Source organism: Canis aureus, chromosome 28, assembly GCF_053574225.1.
Source record: "Canis aureus isolate CA01 chromosome 28, VMU_Caureus_v.1.0, whole genome shotgun sequence".
Lineage (NCBI taxonomy): Eukaryota > Metazoa > Chordata > Mammalia > Carnivora > Canidae > Canis > Canis aureus.
Window position 1 is genome coordinate 2,685,943 of NC_135638.1, and position 18,614 is coordinate 2,704,556.

Consider the following 18,614-nt stretch of genomic DNA (forward strand, 5'->3'; position numbering starts at 1 on the left):
ACAATGTGTGTCAGAACTTCATAGTTTTGTGTGGTTGAATAACATTCATTTGTGTCTATATACGGCATTTTGTTTATCCATTTTTTAAAAAGATTTTATTTATTTATTCATGAGAGACAGAGAGAGAGAGAGCGAGAGAGAGGGGCAGAGACACAGGCAGAGGGAGAAGCAGGCTCCTGTGGGGGAGCCCGATGTGGGACTCGATCTTGGGTCTTCAGGATCATGCCCTGGGCTGAAGGCGGCGCTAAACTGCTGAGCCACCGGGCTGCCCTATCCATTCATTTTTTGATGGATAGTTGGGTTGTTTTCACTTTTTTGGCTGTTGTGAATAATGCTGCTGTGAGCATAGGCATACAAGTTTCTATTTGAGTCCCTGTGTTCATTTTTCTAGGAGTGGAATTGCTAGGTCGTATGGAATTCTACGTTTAACTTTTTGAAGAACTACCAAACTGTTTTCCGCAACTGCTGCCACTCTGTTTTACATTCCCACCAGCGATGTGTCAGGGTTCTGGTTTCTCCACACTCAGCAACTTGTTATTTTTTCTGTTTTGTTTTGTTTCGGTTGTAGACATCCTAGTAGGTGTGAGTGGTAGTTCATGGTAGTTTTGATTTGCATTTCTCTTATGAATAGTGATGCTGAACATCCTTTCATGTGCTTATTGGCTATTTGTATATCTTCTTTGGAGAAATATCTATTCAAGTTCTTTGCCTGATTTTTTTTTTTTTTTTTTTTTTTTTCTTTGCCTGATTTTTAATGGATTGTTTTAATTGCCTTTTTGTTAAAAAGGTCTACCAATTTTTGGGTCAATGTTTTGGGTCTGCGTGTGTTTTATCATACGTTTCTTTAGAATTTTGGTGACAATGTAATAAGAAAATACAGGTTTCTGTTTTTTAATAACTTTTTTTTAAAAAGATTTTATTTATTTATTCATGAGAGACACGGAGAGGCAGAGATACAGGCAGAGGGAGAAGCAGGCTCCTCGGAGGGAGGCTGACGCGGGACTTGTTCCCAGACTCTGGGACCACGACCTGAACCAAAGGCAGATACTCAACCATTGAACCACCCAGGTGGCCCAAGGTTACTTTTTTTAATTAGGTTCTTTAAGAACCAAGGTTACTTTTTTTTTAAAGCAGCTTTAATTAGATACAATTCATATACCATACAATTCATTGGTATTTATTGTATTCATAGAGTTGTACAGTGATCACCAAGATCCATTTCAGAACATTTTTCGTCACTCCAGAAAGAAACCTCATACCTATTAGCAGTCATTCGCCTTTTCTCCAAATCTCTCAGCACTTTGCAACCACTAATCTTTTTCTGTCTCTGTAGATTTGCCTTTTTTTTTTTGTTGTAGATTTGCCTTTTAGAGACATTTCATATAAATAGAATTATACCTTCATCATACTTGTAGCTTTTTGTGACTGGTTTTTTTTCCAGTTAGCATAATGATTTCAAGGCACCCATGTTTCAGCATGTATCAATAATCTATTTCTTTTTATTGCCGAATTTATTTGTTTTCTATTGTTGCTATAACAAGTTACCACAAGGTTAGTGGCTTAAAAGAACACAAATCTATTATAATTCTGTAGGTCAGAAGTCCAAAACAGATGTTACTGGGCTAAGATCAAGGTGTTGGCCTAGGAAACCTGAAAGACTGCACAAAAAAATTGGTATAACTGATGAATGAATTCAGCAAAGTTGTAGGGTATAAAATCAGTGTTCAGAAATCTGTTGCATTTATGTACACTAATAATGAAGTAGCAGAAAGAGAAATCAAGGAACCGATCCCATTTACAATTGTACCAAGAACCATAAGATACCTAGGAATAAATCTAACCAAGGAGGCAAAGGATCTCTACTCTGAAAACTATAGAACACTTTAAAACAAAACAAAACAAACTATAGAACACTTTTAAAAGAAATTGAAGAAGACACAAACAAAAACATTCCATGCTCATGGATGGGAAGAACAGATACTGTTAAAATGTCCATTCTACGTACCCATTCAATGCAGTCCTTATCAAAATAACACCAGCATTTTTCACAGAGCTAGAACAAACAGTTGTAGAATTTGTATGGAATCAGAAAAGACCCTGAATAGCCAAAGTGATGTTCAAAAAGAAAACCAGGGGCACCTGGGTGGCTCAGTTGGTTAAGTGGCTGCCTTTTGCTCAAGTCATGATCCCAGGGTTCTGGGGTCAGGCCCTGTGGTGGGCTTGCTGCTTAGTAGGGAGGGGGTCTGCTTGTCCCTCTGCCTCTGCTCTTTTTCTCTCTCAGGTAAATAAAATCTTAAAAAAAGAAGAAAAAAAAAAAAACCCAAAGCTGTAGGCATCACAATTCGGGACTTCAAGCTGTACTACAAAGCTGTGATCCTCAAGACAGTGTGGTACTGGCACAACAGCAGACAAATCAGTGGAACAGAATAGAGAACCCAGAAATGGACCCTCAAGTCTATGGTCAACTAATATTCGACGAAGCAGGAAACAATATCCAATGGAAAAAAGACAGTCTCTTCAACAAATGGTGTTGGGACAGCAACATGCAAAGGAGTGAAACTGGACCACTTTCTTACACCACACCCAAAAATAAATTGAAAATGGATGAAAGACCTAAATGTGAGACAGGAATCCCTCAAAGTCCTAGAGGAGAACAGAGGCAGCAACCTCTGTGACCTTGGCCAAACAACTTCTTACTAGATGTCTCTGGAGGCAGGGGAGATAAAAGCAAAAATGAACTATTGGAACTTCGTCAAGATGAAAAGCTTCTGCACAGCAAAGGAAATAATCAATGAAACTAAAAGGCAGCCTACGGAATGGGAGAAGATCTTTGCAAAAGTGTTGGCAGAGCTGTACTCACATCTGGAGGCGTCAGGGGGAGATTGTTTCCTTTGCCTTTTCTAGGTTTGATAGGCCATCTGTATTTTTTTTTTTTCCCTTTTATTTTCAAAGGCAGCAATGACACTGTCAGTTCCCATGTTACCATGTGTGTGGTTCTCTCAAACTGGGTATCATTTGATTAGATTGGGCCAACCTGGGTCAGCCAGGACAGTCTGTCCATTTCAGGAGAGATTACTGTAAGCACATCTAAATCACATCTGCAAAATTCTTTTGCCTTGTAACATATTCACAGAATCTGGGGATTAGCATAGACATCTTTGGGCAGCATTACTCTGCCTACCTTACTGTATGATACTGTATTAATGGACCATCTCAGGTGACAGGCATTTGGACTGTTTCCACTTTTCAAATCATGAGTTATTACTAGTAATGCTTGTGAACATTTGTGTATAAGTTTTCATGTAGACGTGTTTTCATTTTTCTTGGGTACATTCCTAGATGTAGAATTGCCAAATCATGTGATAACTCTGTGTTTAACCTTTCATTAATGAACTGCCAGACTCTTTTCCAAGGTGGTATTTTTGTTCCTGCCATCAATGTATGAGGGTTTCAATTTCTCCACATTATTGTCAACACATTATCTTTTTGATTGTAGCCATTCTAGTGGGTGAAGGAAAGTCTTAATAGTGGTTTTGATTTGTGTGTCTCTGATGGCTAATGTTATTGAGCATCTTTACATGTGCTTATTGGCCATTTGTTTATATTTAAACTATTCAGATCCTTTGACCTCTGTGTGTGTGTATTTTTTAAAGATTTATTTATTGATTTTAGAGAGGGAGGGAGAGAAGGGCAGAGAGAGAGAGAGAGAGAAACAGACTTTCAAGCAGACTCTGTGCTTAACATGGAGCTTGACCCCAATGCAGGGCTCAATCTCAGGACCCTGAGATTGTGACCTGAGTCTTAACCAAGAGTTAGATGCTTAATCAGCTGAGCCACCCAGGTGCCCTCAGATCCTTTGACCTTTTGTAAAATTGTATTATTTGCTTTTCTTTTTTTTAAGAGAATTCAGTTTTTTTTTAAAAAGATTTTATTGAGAGAGAGTGCATAAGAAGGGGGCAGGGGCAGAGGGAGAGGGAAAAGCAGACTTCTGGCCAGTGAGCAGGGAGCCCAGCATGGGAGCATGACCTGAGTTGGAGGCAGACACTTAACTGACTGAGCCACCCAGGTGCCCCCCAACTGTTATTTAAAAAAAAAAAAAAATCTAGATACAGGTCCCTTATCAAGATATATTATTTGCAAATATTTTCTCCCATTCTGTTGGTTATTCACTTTTTTGATAGCATCATTTGCAACACAGAAGTTTTAAATTTTGATTAAGTCTGATTTATCTAATTTTTTTTGGTATTGATACTTATGACTTTGGTATTATATCTAAGAAGGTCATGAAGAGTTACTCCTTTATTTTATTTATTTGTTTTTTAGAGAGAGAGGTGTGAGGGGCAGAAGGAGAGGGGGAGAGAGAATCTTAAGCAGCTCCTCTCCCAGACATGGGACTTGATCTCACAACCCTCAGATCATGACCAGAGCTGAAACCAAGAGTCAGATGTTTAACTAACTGAGCCATCTAGGTACCCCTGTATTTTTTTTTTTTTTTTTTAATTAATTTGTTCTGGGTGCCTTGCTGGTTCAGTTAGTAGAGGATGTGATTCTTGATTTCAGGGTCATGAGTTTGAGTCCCATGTTAGGTGTGGAGATTACCTAAAAAGAAAATCTTAAAAAACAAAAAACAAAAAAACCAGGGCAGCCCAGGTGGCTCAGTGGTTTAGCACCACCTTCGGCCCAGGGCATGATCCTGGAGACCCGGGATTGAGTCCTGTGTCGGGCTCCCTGCATGGAGCCTGCTTCTCCCTCTTCCTGTGTCTCTGCCTTTCTCTCTGTGTCTCTCATGAATAAATGAATAAAATTCTTTAAAAAAAAAAAAACAAACTAATTTGTTTTTTATTGAAGTGTGATTGACAGTTATATTCAGTTATACAACATAATTATTTGATATTTGTATGTATTGTCAAATAATCGCATTATAAGTCTAGTTATCTGTCCCTGTACATACAGATTTTTTTTTCTTGTCTCTTATATTTTTTTCAAAGAGTTTTGTAGTTTTCTTACATTTCAGTCTGTGTCCCATTTTTTGAGTTCCTTTTTGTGTGTGAGGTGTGAGGTAGGGGTCCAATTTCATTCTTTTGTATGTGGATACCACGTTGCTCCAGGATGTTAAGAAAACTTATTTACCCATGAATCGTTTTGACACCCTTGTCTTAGGGTTTATTTTTTGATGTAGTTTCCAAGGACTAATTTGAGACCAAAACCCTTGATTTACTCCTTTCTTCTTTTAATTCTATCAGGAAACTAAATAGTTATTTTTAAGCAGTGGGCATTTTTGAGGTAGGCATTTTTGAAGCTGTACAGCTATTTTAAGCAAGGTAACAGGAGAAGCCTTTAACAGTTAACTCTATCTTCTCCTTAGTCTAATTTCTAATTTTTTAAAAAAGATTTTATTTATTTATTCATGAGAGACACAGAGAGAGGCAGAGACACAGGCAGAGGGAGAAGCAGGCTCCCTGCGGGGAGCCCGACATGGAACTCGATCCCTGGACCTGGATCACACCCTAAGCCAAAGACAGACACTCAACCACTGAGCCACCCAGGTGTCCTGTAAATTTTTGTTCTTAAATAATTTCTCAGGTAGCCCCAGTGGCCCAGTGGTTTGGTGCTGGATGATATCCTGGAGACCCGGGATCAAATCCCACGTCAGGCTCCCTGCATGGAGTCTGCTTCTCCCTCTGCCTGTGTCTCTGCCTTTCTCTCTCTCTCTCTGTGTCTGTCATGAATAAATAAATAAAATCTAAAAAAAAACCGGTTCTCCAGAATTTATTAAAAAAAATGATTTCTCATCTTAGGTTGAGTTAATCCATACTAAAATAGTATTGTTTTAGTTCCTTCAGGGGTTTTTACTTGTTTGGTCTGATAAATAAAAAATCTGGAACAAACTGTCAAATATGCTAATTGGTGGTAATTCATTGAATAATATAGGAGTCTGAATCTATTCATTTGCATGCTCTCTCTCTAAAATCTTAAATTTTTTTTTTTTTTTTTTTTTAAATCTTAAATTTAAACGTATACTCTAGTAGGCAGAAAAATGGATCTCTAGAAACATCCACGTTTTAGTCCTTGGAAACTGGATAAGTTACCTTATATGGGAAAAGGAAATTGGACTACGTGATTACTGTTAAAGACCCTGAGATGGGGAGGTTATCCTGAATTATCTGGATGTGTCCAACATAATGACAAAGGTTCTTAAAAGTAGAAAAGGGAGACAGAATAGAGTGTATGGAACCAGAGTCAGAGAGAGGCAGAGTAGCTGGCTTTGAGGATGGAGGATGTGGATGACTTAGAAGTTTGCAAAGACAAGGAAATAATCTCCCCTAGAGCTTCCAGAAAGGGGTGCATCCCTACTGATTCCCTTGATTTTAGCCCACTAAGATCCAAGTCAGAGTTCTAACATGCAGAATTGCAAAATGATAGCTTTGCATTGTTGTGAGCAACTAAGTTTATGGTAATTGGTTACAGCAGCAATAGAAAACTAATACATATACAAAAATAGAAAAAATGGCATATATATATTTAAAAAAAACCCTGTGTACCATTATTTAACTTCAAAGTTGTCAATTCATGACCAGTCTTGTTTCTTCATCTCCCTCCCCAGTTCCTCACTACTCATTTTTTTGAAAGTTTTTAGTTTTAAATATTTTATTTTTAAGTAATCTCTCCATTCAACATGGGGCTCAAATTTACAACCCTGAGATTAAGAGTCGCATGCTTCACTGAATAAGCCAGCCAGTTGCCCTTGAAGTTTTTATTTTAATAAGGCAGTGCTCATCATGACGTATACACTCCTTAATCCCCATCACCTATTTCACCCATCCCCTTCTACCTCCCTCTGGTAACAGTTTGTCCTCTATAGTCAAGAGTCTGTTTCTTGCTTTTCTGTTACTCTTTTTATTCTCCTTTGCTCATTTGTTTCTTAAATTCCACATATAAGTGAAATCGTGTGGTATTTGTGCTTCTCTGACTTATTCACTTAGCTTTATACTTTCCATCCATGTTGTAGCAAATGGCAAGATTTCATTCTTTTTCATGGCTGAATAATATTCCATTATACATATAAAACATCTAATATTAAATATTAATATATTAAATATATATATTTACCACGTCTTTCTTATCCATTCATCAGTTGATGGACACTTGGGATGCTTCCATCTCTCTTGGCTGTTGTAAATAATGCAACTATAAACACAGGGGGCATGTATCCCTTTGAATTAGTGTTTCTGTATTCTTCAGGTAAATACCTAGTAGTACAATTGCTGGATCATAGGGTAGTTCTATTTTAAATTTTTTAAATTTTATTTATTTATTTATTTATTTATTTATTTATTTATTTATTTATTTATGATAGTCACAGAGAGAGAGAGAGAGAGAGGCAGAGACACAGGCAGAGGGAGAAGTAGGCCTGCGGGGAGCCCGATGTGGGACTCCATCCTGGGTCTCCAGGATCACGCCCTGGGCTGAAGGCAGGCGCCAAACCACTGAGACACCCAGGAATCCCCAAAATATTTTATTTATTTATTTGAGAGAGCAAGCGAGAGAGAGAGCATGAGCACATGAGTCGGTGGGAGAGGCAGAGGGAGAAGCAGACTCCCCGTTGAGTGCAGAGCCTGATGTTGAGGTTGATTCCAGGATCCTGAGATCAAGACCTGAGCCGAAGGGAGATGCTTAACTGACTGAGCCACCCAGGCACCCCTATTTTTAACTTTTTGAGGAACCTTCATATTGTTTTTCACAATGGCTGCACCAGCTTGCATTCCCACCAGGAGGGTTCCTTTTTTCTCCACATCCTGGCCAACATCTGTTGTTTCTTTTGTGGTTGATTTAGCCATTCTGACAGGTGTGATGTGATATCTCATTGTAGTTTTGATTTGCATTTCCCTGATGATGAGTGATGATGACCATCTTTTCACGTGTCTATTGGCCATCTTGATGTCTCCCTTGGAGAAATGTCTGTTCATGCCTTCTGCCCATTTCTTAATTGGAATATTTGTTTTTGGGGTATTGTTTTAGTTTTTTATATATTTTGGGTGCTAACCCTTTATTGGATGTCATTTGCAAATACTGTGACTCTCTCTTTAGGTTGCCTTTTAGTTTTGTTGGTTGTATCATTTGCTGTACAGAAGCTTTTTTTTTTTTTTTTTTTGTACAGAAGCTTTTTATTTTGATTTAGTCCTGATTTATTTTTGCTTCTGTTTCCCTTGCCTCAGGGACCTGTCTAGAAATAATTCCTATGGCTGATGTCAGAGAAATTACTGCCTGTGCTATCTTCCAGGATTTTTATGGTTTCAGGTTTCACATTTAGGTCTTTAATCTATTTTTTTAAAGGGAGAGGGGCAGAGAGAGAGAGAGAGAGACTTAAGCTGGGTGTGGAGCCTGATGGGGGCTCAATATCAGAAACCTGAGGTCATGACTTAAACTGAAATCAAGTCCGACACTTAACCTACTGAGCCATCCAGGTGCCCCTCCATTTTGAATTTATTTTTGTGTATGGTGTAAGAAAGTGGTCCAATTTCATTCTTCTGCATGTTGTCCAATTTTCTCAATACCATTTGTTGAAGACAGTCTTTTTTTCCCCACTAGATATTCTTTTCTGCTTTGTTGAAGATTAATTGACCATATAGTTGTGGATTTATGGTCTGGATTTTCTATTCTGTTCCATTGATCTATGTGTCTGTTTTTGCGCCAGGACAGTACTATTTTTTTAATTTTTTAAATTAAAAATTTTTTTTTAAGATTTCTTTTTTTAAATTTTTAAAAAAGATTTTATTTATTTATTCCTGAGAGACCCAAAGAGAGAGAGGCAGAGACACAGGCAGAGGGAGAAGCAGGCTCCATGCAGGGAGCCTGACGTGGCACTCAATCCCGGGACCCCAGGATCACACCCTGGGCAGAAGGCAGGCGCTTAAACCGCTGAGCCACCCAGGCTGCCCAGTACAATACTATTTTGATTACTATAGCTTTGTAATATAACTTGAAGTCTGAAATTGTGATGCCTCTAGCTCCGTTTTTCTTTTTCAAGATTGCTTTGGCTATTTGGTGTCTTTTGTAGTTCATACAAATTTTGGGGTTGTTTGTTTTAGTTCTGTGAAAAATACTTTTGATATTTTTTTAATTTTTTAAAAATTTTTATTTATTTATGATAGTCACACAGAGAGAGAGAGAGAGAGAGAGAGGCAGAGACATAAGCAGAGGGAGAAGCAGGCTCCATGCACCGGGAGCCCGACGTGGGATTCGATCCCAGGTCTCCAGGATCGCGCCCTGGGCCAAAGGCAGGCGCCAAACCGCTGCACCACCCAGGGATCCCAATACTTTTGATATTTTGTTGGGGATTGCATTAAATGTATATAGATTGCTGTGGGTAGCACAGACATTTTAACAGTATTTGTTCTTCTGTCCAAGAGCATGGAATGTTTTTCCATGTCTTTGTGTTGTCTTCGATATCTTTCATTGTTCCTTAGTTCTCAGAGTACAGGTCTTTCGTCTCTTTGGTTAGATTTATTTCTAGGTATCTCGTTATTCTGGTGCAACTTACTCATTATTTTGATGCCGATCCCAGGAATATCTTTTCATATGTAAACAGTTTAGTATTTGTCTATATAAATGATGTAGTGACAGTACCACTATATCACATAAAGAATGCAAATAAGTATTGATTTTAATATTGAGAAATTTGGCAAGATAAAAGCAATTGACTCTGAGAATGGTATGTTATGACATGTTTAAAAACTCTTCTGATACGTTGTTTAGCATACACTATAATTTTCATTCTAGTGTGTCTTTAAGCTTTTATAACATAATTAAAACTAGTTTAATAATAAAAGTTGGATTTTAAATTTATTTTAAAATATCTATTCCCTAATTAAGATAGAGAGAAACTGGTAGTTTGTATTTTAAATTAGGAATTTTTTATGTAAAATACAGGCAATTAGATTTAATTTCTGCATTAAATAGATATTTCCTTCTTTTAGGTTGTTGGAAGTCAGAATACCTTTCTCCAGGTAAAAAGTAATCCCAGAATATGCAGTTTAAATCTGCCTACTGAGGGAAGTGCTAGAGAAATTAATCATGAGTGTAATTATAGTGAAAAACACTGTTCTGAAGCATCTGTAACAGCAACATTAGATCTACCTCATACAGGTAAGACTGCTTTTTATTGATTAGATTTACACTTGACTAGTTGTAGTACAGTATTATTTAAATTGACTATTTTTTTATTTTAAAGATTTCATTTATTATTTATTCATGAGAGACAGGGGGGTGCGGGTGGTGGTGCAGAGACACAGGCAGAGGGAAAAGCAGGCTTGATCCAGGGAGCCTGACGTGGGACTCGATCCCGGGTCTCGAGGGTCATTCCCTGGGCTGAAGGCAGCACTAAACCATGGAGCCACCCGGGCTGCCCATTTATTAAATTGACTTTTTTTTTTTTAAATTGACTATTTTGAATGAATGTTATATTTGAAAAGTGTTGTAATGCCCCTAGATTGTTGGCAATTCAGATTCTTTTGGTCATAATTTCTTTAGTGATTGGATTAATAGCCACATAATTCAAATCTTATACTTTATAGTAGATATCTAAGACTGTTTATTGTGAGCTTGTTGGTCAAATATGGTCTGTTCCTCTAGTACCAGAATTCTGTTTAAAGATTTGATTAAAAAAAAAAAAAACTATAAAAACCATGTTGTTGGCGCCTTCCTGGCTCAGTCATTAGAGCATATGACTCTTAATCTCAGGGTCATGAGTTCAAGCCCTACATTGGGCATAGAGCCTATTTAAAAAAGAAACAGAAAAACATGTTAAAAGTACTAAGTTGGAGAGATGAACTTGAAATGAGTAAAATTGTTAATAATGGTCCATGGAGTACCTTCAGCTCAGTTAGATTTTGTATTGTGAAGGTACATTATTGAAGGAGAACCAAGGATTTAACAGATGCTCTCTCCCTGTACTGTAGAATAGAGTTAAAATAATAATTTTGCTTCTTTTTTTATCTGTCAGAGATTAATATTTTAGAAGTAATTAAAACAGTAAATAAGGTTGTTTACTGGTGTTTGTTTGACCTTGTGAAAGATAACATTAAGACTACATTTTTCCAAATGACATTTTTTTGTTGAATAAACAGATTCAGGGAGAGAGCCCCAGCTGGTCTATAGAAGAGTAATTGCCATCCTTAAGATACCAGTGCGAATCAGTAAGATTCCTTAAGCACTTAACCTTTTGAAGGAAGTTCTTGAAGTTTGTGAGGATTAATACATTTTACCAATGAATCGGTTCATTTCTTGTTGGGGGAGAAAGGAATTCTGTATTTTCCCAACTGACTAGCATTCTTAATTTCATTTATGTGTTCCTTGTAACTTTTCAAAACCTGTGACTGGTGTCAGGACAAAGTTGAGAAGGACTTTTGGAGCTGGATGTAGAGATCTGAGATCTCTGAAGACAGCTCTGGGTATGGCAGTTTAGCTGCTGTGCTGTCTCATTGATTTGCTCTCTCCTTATTTCTTTTCTCCTTGTCTCCCTTCCTATTTTTCTTCCATCTTTGTTAAGTGAGTATCCTGTTTTCCCAGGTATTCTTCTCTACGGCCAAGCCTGTGGCAGATAATGATCCCATGTATGCCTCTTTCTTTTCTCTTATGGTAGCTAATCTCTTCACTAGAGAATGATATTTAGACTCTAATACATTTCGTGTTACTGATTTGCTGCTTTATTTTTGTTCTACTATAGTTTCTCACTCTCTAACCTGCTAAATATGAGAAGGGAGTTAAGAGTTAAGATAAATTGAAGAGGGAGTTAATTTACTCAACCCTTAATCCCTTAATCCCTTCTCTGATTTAGTACATTCAGTGGACTGGGGAACCTTTGCCAACCTCCTGACACCCTCCTGCCTCTCATTCAGAGAGAGGTTAATTGGGGAAAAGAGCATTGTGAGAAACATCTTGCTTTCTGTGGTGGATTACTGGAGAGGGATGTTTTATGTAGAAAAATATGGAGATGAGAGACCCACATAGTATACATTCACCTCTTCCCATCTTTTAAATCCTAGATCTAATCTACCTTGAAGTGAGGTCCAAGCCTGTTTGTCCCAGTTAAAATGCCCTCGTTTTCCCCTGTCATCTCTTTATTTTGAAGAATTTCCTAGATGTAGAGAAGTAGAAAGAATAATCTAATTATCATCCTAAATACTGCAGTTAACACTTTGCTTCCTGACCCCCCTATGCCCCTATTTTTTTTCTAGATCATTTGCAAACATCATCTGTAAATACTTCAGCATGTATTTCTTAAAATTATCCCTAATAATTAACATTTAATGTCCACTTCATCAGTAATATCATTTTTGCATAAGCTGATTTAAATTTGGTTTCTTTCTCTACTGAAAGTGCCTGATGAGTATATTTTCACTCCACTGAACTTCACTGGCCACTTCAGGTCTCTTTATAACCCTGCACCTTTGCAGATAATAGTCTCTGTGTGAGAATGAAAGTGTAAGTCTGATGTGGAGAACAAAGGCAGAAGAAAAAAAAAAATTAAACTTCCTTACAGCTTACAGCCCATTGATAAGTACTTGAGACAGGCAGAGTGACCTTCCTCCAGGAACTCAACTGCCTCAGTGTTAATACTTTGCTAAGGGCAAAAGGCAACCCTAGCTGGACATCAGCCTGACCTCCAGGATCCTGTAGGTCTTTAACATATAAAAATCCCTTTGGAAACTTCCTTTATCTCTACCCCTGCCCCTCCAAGATACATGTGAGCAATCATCTTCCAGGCATATGGCCCAGTGATGTACATCTGAAGGGACTCATGAATAAGACTTTACTAGACAGTAAATGACCTTTTCCTAACAATAGCTAGCCCCCTCCAGGTCCTGGAAACCTTGCTTCCAGATTCCTTGGGTATTACACTATCCCTAACCCCCTCCCAACTTGAAAGTATGTAATCAGCTACTCCTCCCAACCCCAGTGCTGTTCCTTCTGCCCACGAGTCCTGTCCCTGTGCTCTAATAAAACCACTTTGCATCAGAAACATCTCAAGAATTCTTTCTTGACTGTTTGCTCCTGGATTCCCAACATTTCACATCAGGGCTACCATTAATGATTTCATCCATGGCTTTTTTGGAGGTTGTGCTATAAGATTAGAAGAGCAACTTCTGTCTTTAAAAAAAATTTTTTTTTGGTCTTGTCTTTGGCCTCTACTCTTTGCCTTGGCTTGAGAAAATTAAAGGGAACATATAATGGGTTGAATTGTATCCTAAAAAAAGATGTCTTTTAAGTCCTAACCTCTGGGAAATGTGACCTTATTTGGGAAATAGGGTCTTTGCAGTTGTAATCAAATTTTTTTTTAAAAGATTTTATTTATTTATTCATGAGAGACACAGAGGCAGAGACACAGGCAGAAGGTGAAGCAGGTTCCCTGCGGGGAGCCCGATGGGGAACTTGATCCCAGGACTCCGGGGTCACGCCCTGAGCTGAAGGCAGACGCTTAACCGCTGAGCCTCTCAGGCACCCCTCAATTTAAGATGAGATCATAAGGTGTTAGGGTGGGGCCTAAATCTAATGGTTGATGTCCTTATGAGGAGAAAAGTCCACATGATGATGGAGACAGAGATTGGAGTAATACAGCTGTAAGCCAAATGCCACCAAGGATTATTGGCAACCACCGGAAGCTAGAAAGCGGCAAGGAAGGATTCTTCCCTAGAATTTTCAGAGAAAGGCCTTGCTGACAACACTGATTTTGAACTGGTCTCCAGATTTTGAGAAAATAAATTCTGTTGTTTTAAGCCACCTAGTTTTTGGTACTTTGTCATGGCAGTCCTCAGAAATTAATGCAGGAAGCCTTAGACCTCCTGGTGCTCAGAACAATACTTACTTTCTTTAGAAACAGAAAGAAATTGTTTCATTCTTTCTGATTCCTTCTCATTCTCTCAAACTGTTCAACCACACTGTATTGTGTTATATTTTATTTATTTACCTGACTAAAGTGTGAATACAAAGCCAAGAACTTTCTCTTGTTCAGGTTTTAAGTCAAATAATAGGAGTTCAAAAACATTTTATGACTGAATGAAAGGATCTTGGAAAACTTGTCAAGTCCCTTGGATAAGTTCTTTGGCTTTGAAATTCTTCAGAGAAGTCAGTGGTCAAGAAGAGTTACTGGAATATTATAGTTTTCAGGGTTTGGTAATATTTGAAAGAGCAGCTTCAAAAAATGGAACAAAAGTCATATTGTAGTAGATAACTAATGAGTGGAAACAGGCAAATGGAGACACTGAATCTAAGTAAATGAAGTATGTTAAAATAAATTTGGTTGTGAAGAGAAGGAATAGTATCCTGAGGGAGAGCAGGGGACCAGAGAGGTTTTTTTGTTGTTGTTGTTTCTTAAGATTTTATTTTTTTTAAGTAATCTCTGTACCCAACATGGGGCTGGAATCCACAGTCCTGAGATTAAGAGATGTATCCTCTACTGACAATCACCAGGCACCCCGTCATTGTTTTTTAAAAGTATTATGTTATAGGCTGTAGGGAATGAGGTCGTAAAGAGGGGGAAGATTAGGATATGAAAAGGGAATGATAGGGATGCGTGGGTGGCTCAGTGGCTGAGCGTCTGCCTTGGGCTCAGGGCTTGATTCCGGGGTTCTGGGATCGAATCCCGCGTCGGGCTCCCCGCAGGGAGCCTGCTTCTCCCTCTGCCTGTGTCTCTGCCTCTCTCCCTTTGTCTCTTATGAATAAATAAATTTTAAAAAGGGAATAATAAAATCTCTTTCCTGTGTAGATACTAGATAAGGGGTTTTCAGTTGGGTCTGAAGTCCTTGGTGATGGTTGAGTGTCTTCTCAGGGGTTTATAAATTCTTGGAGAAGCTTAGAATTTTGTGTTTTAACTGATAGGAATAAATGCATGTAAGCATATGCTGCATCTTTGCATGGCCACATTATAATTATTATCAGTTTTCGTGTCTCCAAATGAGAACAGAGGTGAACAGGATATGTTAGTGGTATACTCCTAGTAAACGCAGGTTTTATATATTCACTTAGGATGGTCAAACAATCGATCCATTGTATGTCCTGTTGAAAAAGGCTGTGCCAGATTAGTGGGTGTCATATTAATGTGGTGAATAATAGTTTAGTATCAGTAAGGTATCACTATTCTATTAAATTTATATGATTTTGAATTTTATTGGTTTCATTTATATTTAGTTTATAAATGTTTATTTTTTTATTGTGATAAAACATGAATAACATAAAATTCACCTTTCTTTTTTTTTTAATTTTTTTTTATTGGTGTTTAATTTACCAACATACAGAATAACCCCCAGTGCCCGTCACCCATTCACTCCCACCCCCCACCCTCCTCCCCTTCTACCACTCCAAGTTCGTTTCCCAGAGTTAGCAGTCTTTACGTTCTTTAACTATTTTAAAGTGTACAGTTCAGTGGCATTTAGCATATTTACATTGTTGTGCAACAGTCACCACTCTCTATGTCTAGTTTCATCTTGCTAAAAGGAAACCCTGGACGAATTAAGCACTCAGCTCTCCCTTCTCCCCTGGCTGCATAGTCCCTGGCACCCACCAGTACGGTTTCTGTCTCTAGGGATTTGCCTGTTTTGGAAATTTCATATGAATAGAATTATAATATGTAGTCCCTTATGACTTTATTTTTTTATTTTATTTTATTTTTTAAAAAGATTTTTATTATTCATGAGAGACACACAGAGAGAGAGGCAGAGACACAGGCAGAGGGAGAAGCAGGCCCCATGCAGGGAGCCCTACGTGGGACTCGATCCTGGGTCTCCAGGATCACACCCCGGGGCTGAAGGCAGTGCTAAACCACTGGGCCACTGGAGCTGCCCTTTTGACTTAAAAAAAAAAGTAATGCATCACATGGTAAGGAATTTAGAAGACATGAAGAATATACTAAAAAGATTCCCTTTCCTGATCCCTAGCCATCTAATTCTCCAGAGGCAAACCAGTTATCAATTTTTGAGGTATCTTTTTTGAGATATTCTATACATTTGGAAACATATTTGTATGTATGTATTCTCCCCATACAAATGATTGTTCACCAGCTGCACTGTTCTGTACATTGCATTTTTTACTATAACAGTATATTTTAGAAATCTTTTTGTCAGTACATTCAGAACTACCTTATGTTTTCTTTTTTTTAAAGATTTATTTATTTTGGAGAGAGAGTGCGTACTAGTGGGGTGGGGGAGGAGCAGAGGGAGAGAATCCTGGAGCAGACTCCCTGCTGAGCACAGAGCCAGATATGGGACCAGAAGCCAGGTCCCTGAGATCGTGACCTGAGCTGATATCAAGGGTCTGCTGCTCAACTGACTGAGCCACTCAGGTGCCCCCTAGAACTATCTTACGTTTTTTTAAAAGCTACTAATATTTCATCATTATGGGTATGCCAGATGTATTTAACTGATGCTTTATTAAAGGATGTTTATGTTATTTGGGATCTTTTGTTGTTATAAGCAAAGCTACAATTAATGACTATATATTATATACATATGTGAGAATATATCCATAGGATAAATACTCTGGAGTGGAGTGCTGGTTTCAAGGTATGTGCATTTATCATTTTGTTGGATAATGATTAATTGCCCTCTGCAGAAGCCAGAAGTTTATCTTTCCACCAGCAATCTGTGAGCAATGCATGTGCAATTTATTGTGATGCTCAACTATGCGGCTATATTTTTTAATATTTGATAATCTAATTGTCAAAAATATTATTTTGTTGTGCTTTTCTTAATTATTTATTTTGGAGAGAGTGTGCACATGCATGAGCAGGGGGAGGAATAGAGACAAAGGGGGAGAGAATCTCAAGGAGACTCCTTTTTTTTAATTTAATTAAATTAATTAATTAATTAATTAATTTACTTATTTATGATAGTCAGAGAGAGAGAGAGAGAGGCAGAGACACAGGCAGAGGGAGAAGCGGGCTCCATGCACCGGGAGCCCGACGTGGGATTCGATCCTGGTCTCCAGGATCGCGCCCTGGGCCAAAGGCAGGCGCCAAACCGCTGCGCTACCCAGGGATCCCAAGGAGACTCCTTCTGAGCACACACCCTGAGATCATGACCTGAGCCCAAATCAAGAAATGGATGCTTAACCAACTGAGCCTGTTGTGCTTTTTAAGTTAAAGTTTTTAATATTACATTTTAAAAATGTTTCAAACTTAGAGAAAAATTCAAGAATAGTACAAAGGGACTGCCACAAATTTTACCACATTCATGTGTGTAATTTTTCTGAACCAATTGAGAATAAGTTGCTGACACGATGCTCCATCATTCTATAAATTCTTCAATCTGTATTTCCAAACTCTATATAATAAAGCACAACAATGCCACCATCAGAATCAGGAAGTTCTCTTTGATACAATTCTACCCTTAACCTACAGATCCAGTTCAACTTTCTTGTCTTGTCTCAATGATGTCCTTCGTATCAAAAATGAATTTAAGAAATGAATAAATAAATATTTTTTCCTATTAGTCTAGGATTACGTGTTGTATTTAGTTGCATGTCCCTTTAGTCTCTTTTAATCTGCAACAATTTTTTAGTCTTTGCTTCTCTATTGTGCAGAATTTTAATACTTTTGAAGAGTACAGGCCAATCATTTTATTTTATTTTATTTGAGAGAGAGCACGAGCATGAGAGAGAGCACACGATCAGGAGGAAAGGGCAGAGGGAGGGGGGAAGCAGCAGGAAACCTGACGCCAGGTCCAATCCCAGGACCCCAAGATCACCAACTGAGCCACCCAGGCGGCCTCATGCCAATCATTTATAGAATATTCCTCAATCTGGGTTTGTTGATGTTTCCTTATGAATAGATTCAGGTATACATTTTTGGCAGGAATATCACAAAAATATTCTTGGTGTAACATTAGGAGACATGTGTCAATTTATTAAGTTTGGTTATTTACATAAATTAGTATCTGGTAGGTTTCTTCACTATAAAGTTATTATTTCTGCCTTTGTACGTACTTAATAAGTATCTGTGGGAAGAGCATTTGAAACTGTTAATATTTTTGTATTTAATCAAGTGTTCATTTAGTAATTTTAGCTTTCATTGATTCTTGCTTGAGATTTTCTAATTATACTTGTATTTTTTAGTTAGCATTCTGCTGTATGCAAGAGCTTTTCCTTCTCCCCGTTTATTCACTAATTTTTGCAGATTCGTGAGTTTCTATTTTATTTGCTTGGCTATCTGTTATTGTTATTTATTGTGATGCTTAGATTGATTTGAATATTTGTGTCCTTTTAACAATCCCCATTAATTTTTTATTACTTTTGTACTTTCTGGTACAATAATATCATCCTTGACCCAGTTCTTGAAATTAGCCAAAGACCGGGATACCTTTTTGCTAGAGAATGGTTTTTAAAAACCAAGATCTAAAAATTAGAGCAGAAGACAAACCATTAGAGACTCCAACTCTGGGAAACAAAGAGTTTCAGGAGGGGAGGTGAGTGAGGGAGATGGGGTGACTAGGTGACAGGCACTGAGAAGCGCACTTGATGGGATGAACATTGGGTGTTATACTATATGTTGGCAAATTGAACTTAAATTGAAAAAAAACAAAACAACCCCCCCCCCCCACCACCCCACCACCACCAAGATCTGG

At 38.0% G+C, this 18,614-nt stretch overlaps 1 protein-coding gene across 3 annotated transcripts in view; it reads left to right on the forward strand.

The window, feature by feature from the left end:
* RAD54B (RAD54 homolog B) overlaps positions 1 to 18,614 on the forward strand; it is a 100,898-nt gene that overhangs the window by 4,427 nt on the left and 77,857 nt on the right. For all 3 annotated transcript variants that reach the window (XM_077876235.1, XM_077876232.1, XM_077876233.1), the window contains exon 3: positions 9,978 to 10,146. In XM_077876235.1, coding sequence (XP_077732361.1) covers positions 9,978 to 10,146 — 169 coding nt within the window. The remainder of the gene's footprint in view (positions 1 to 9,977; positions 10,147 to 18,614) is intronic.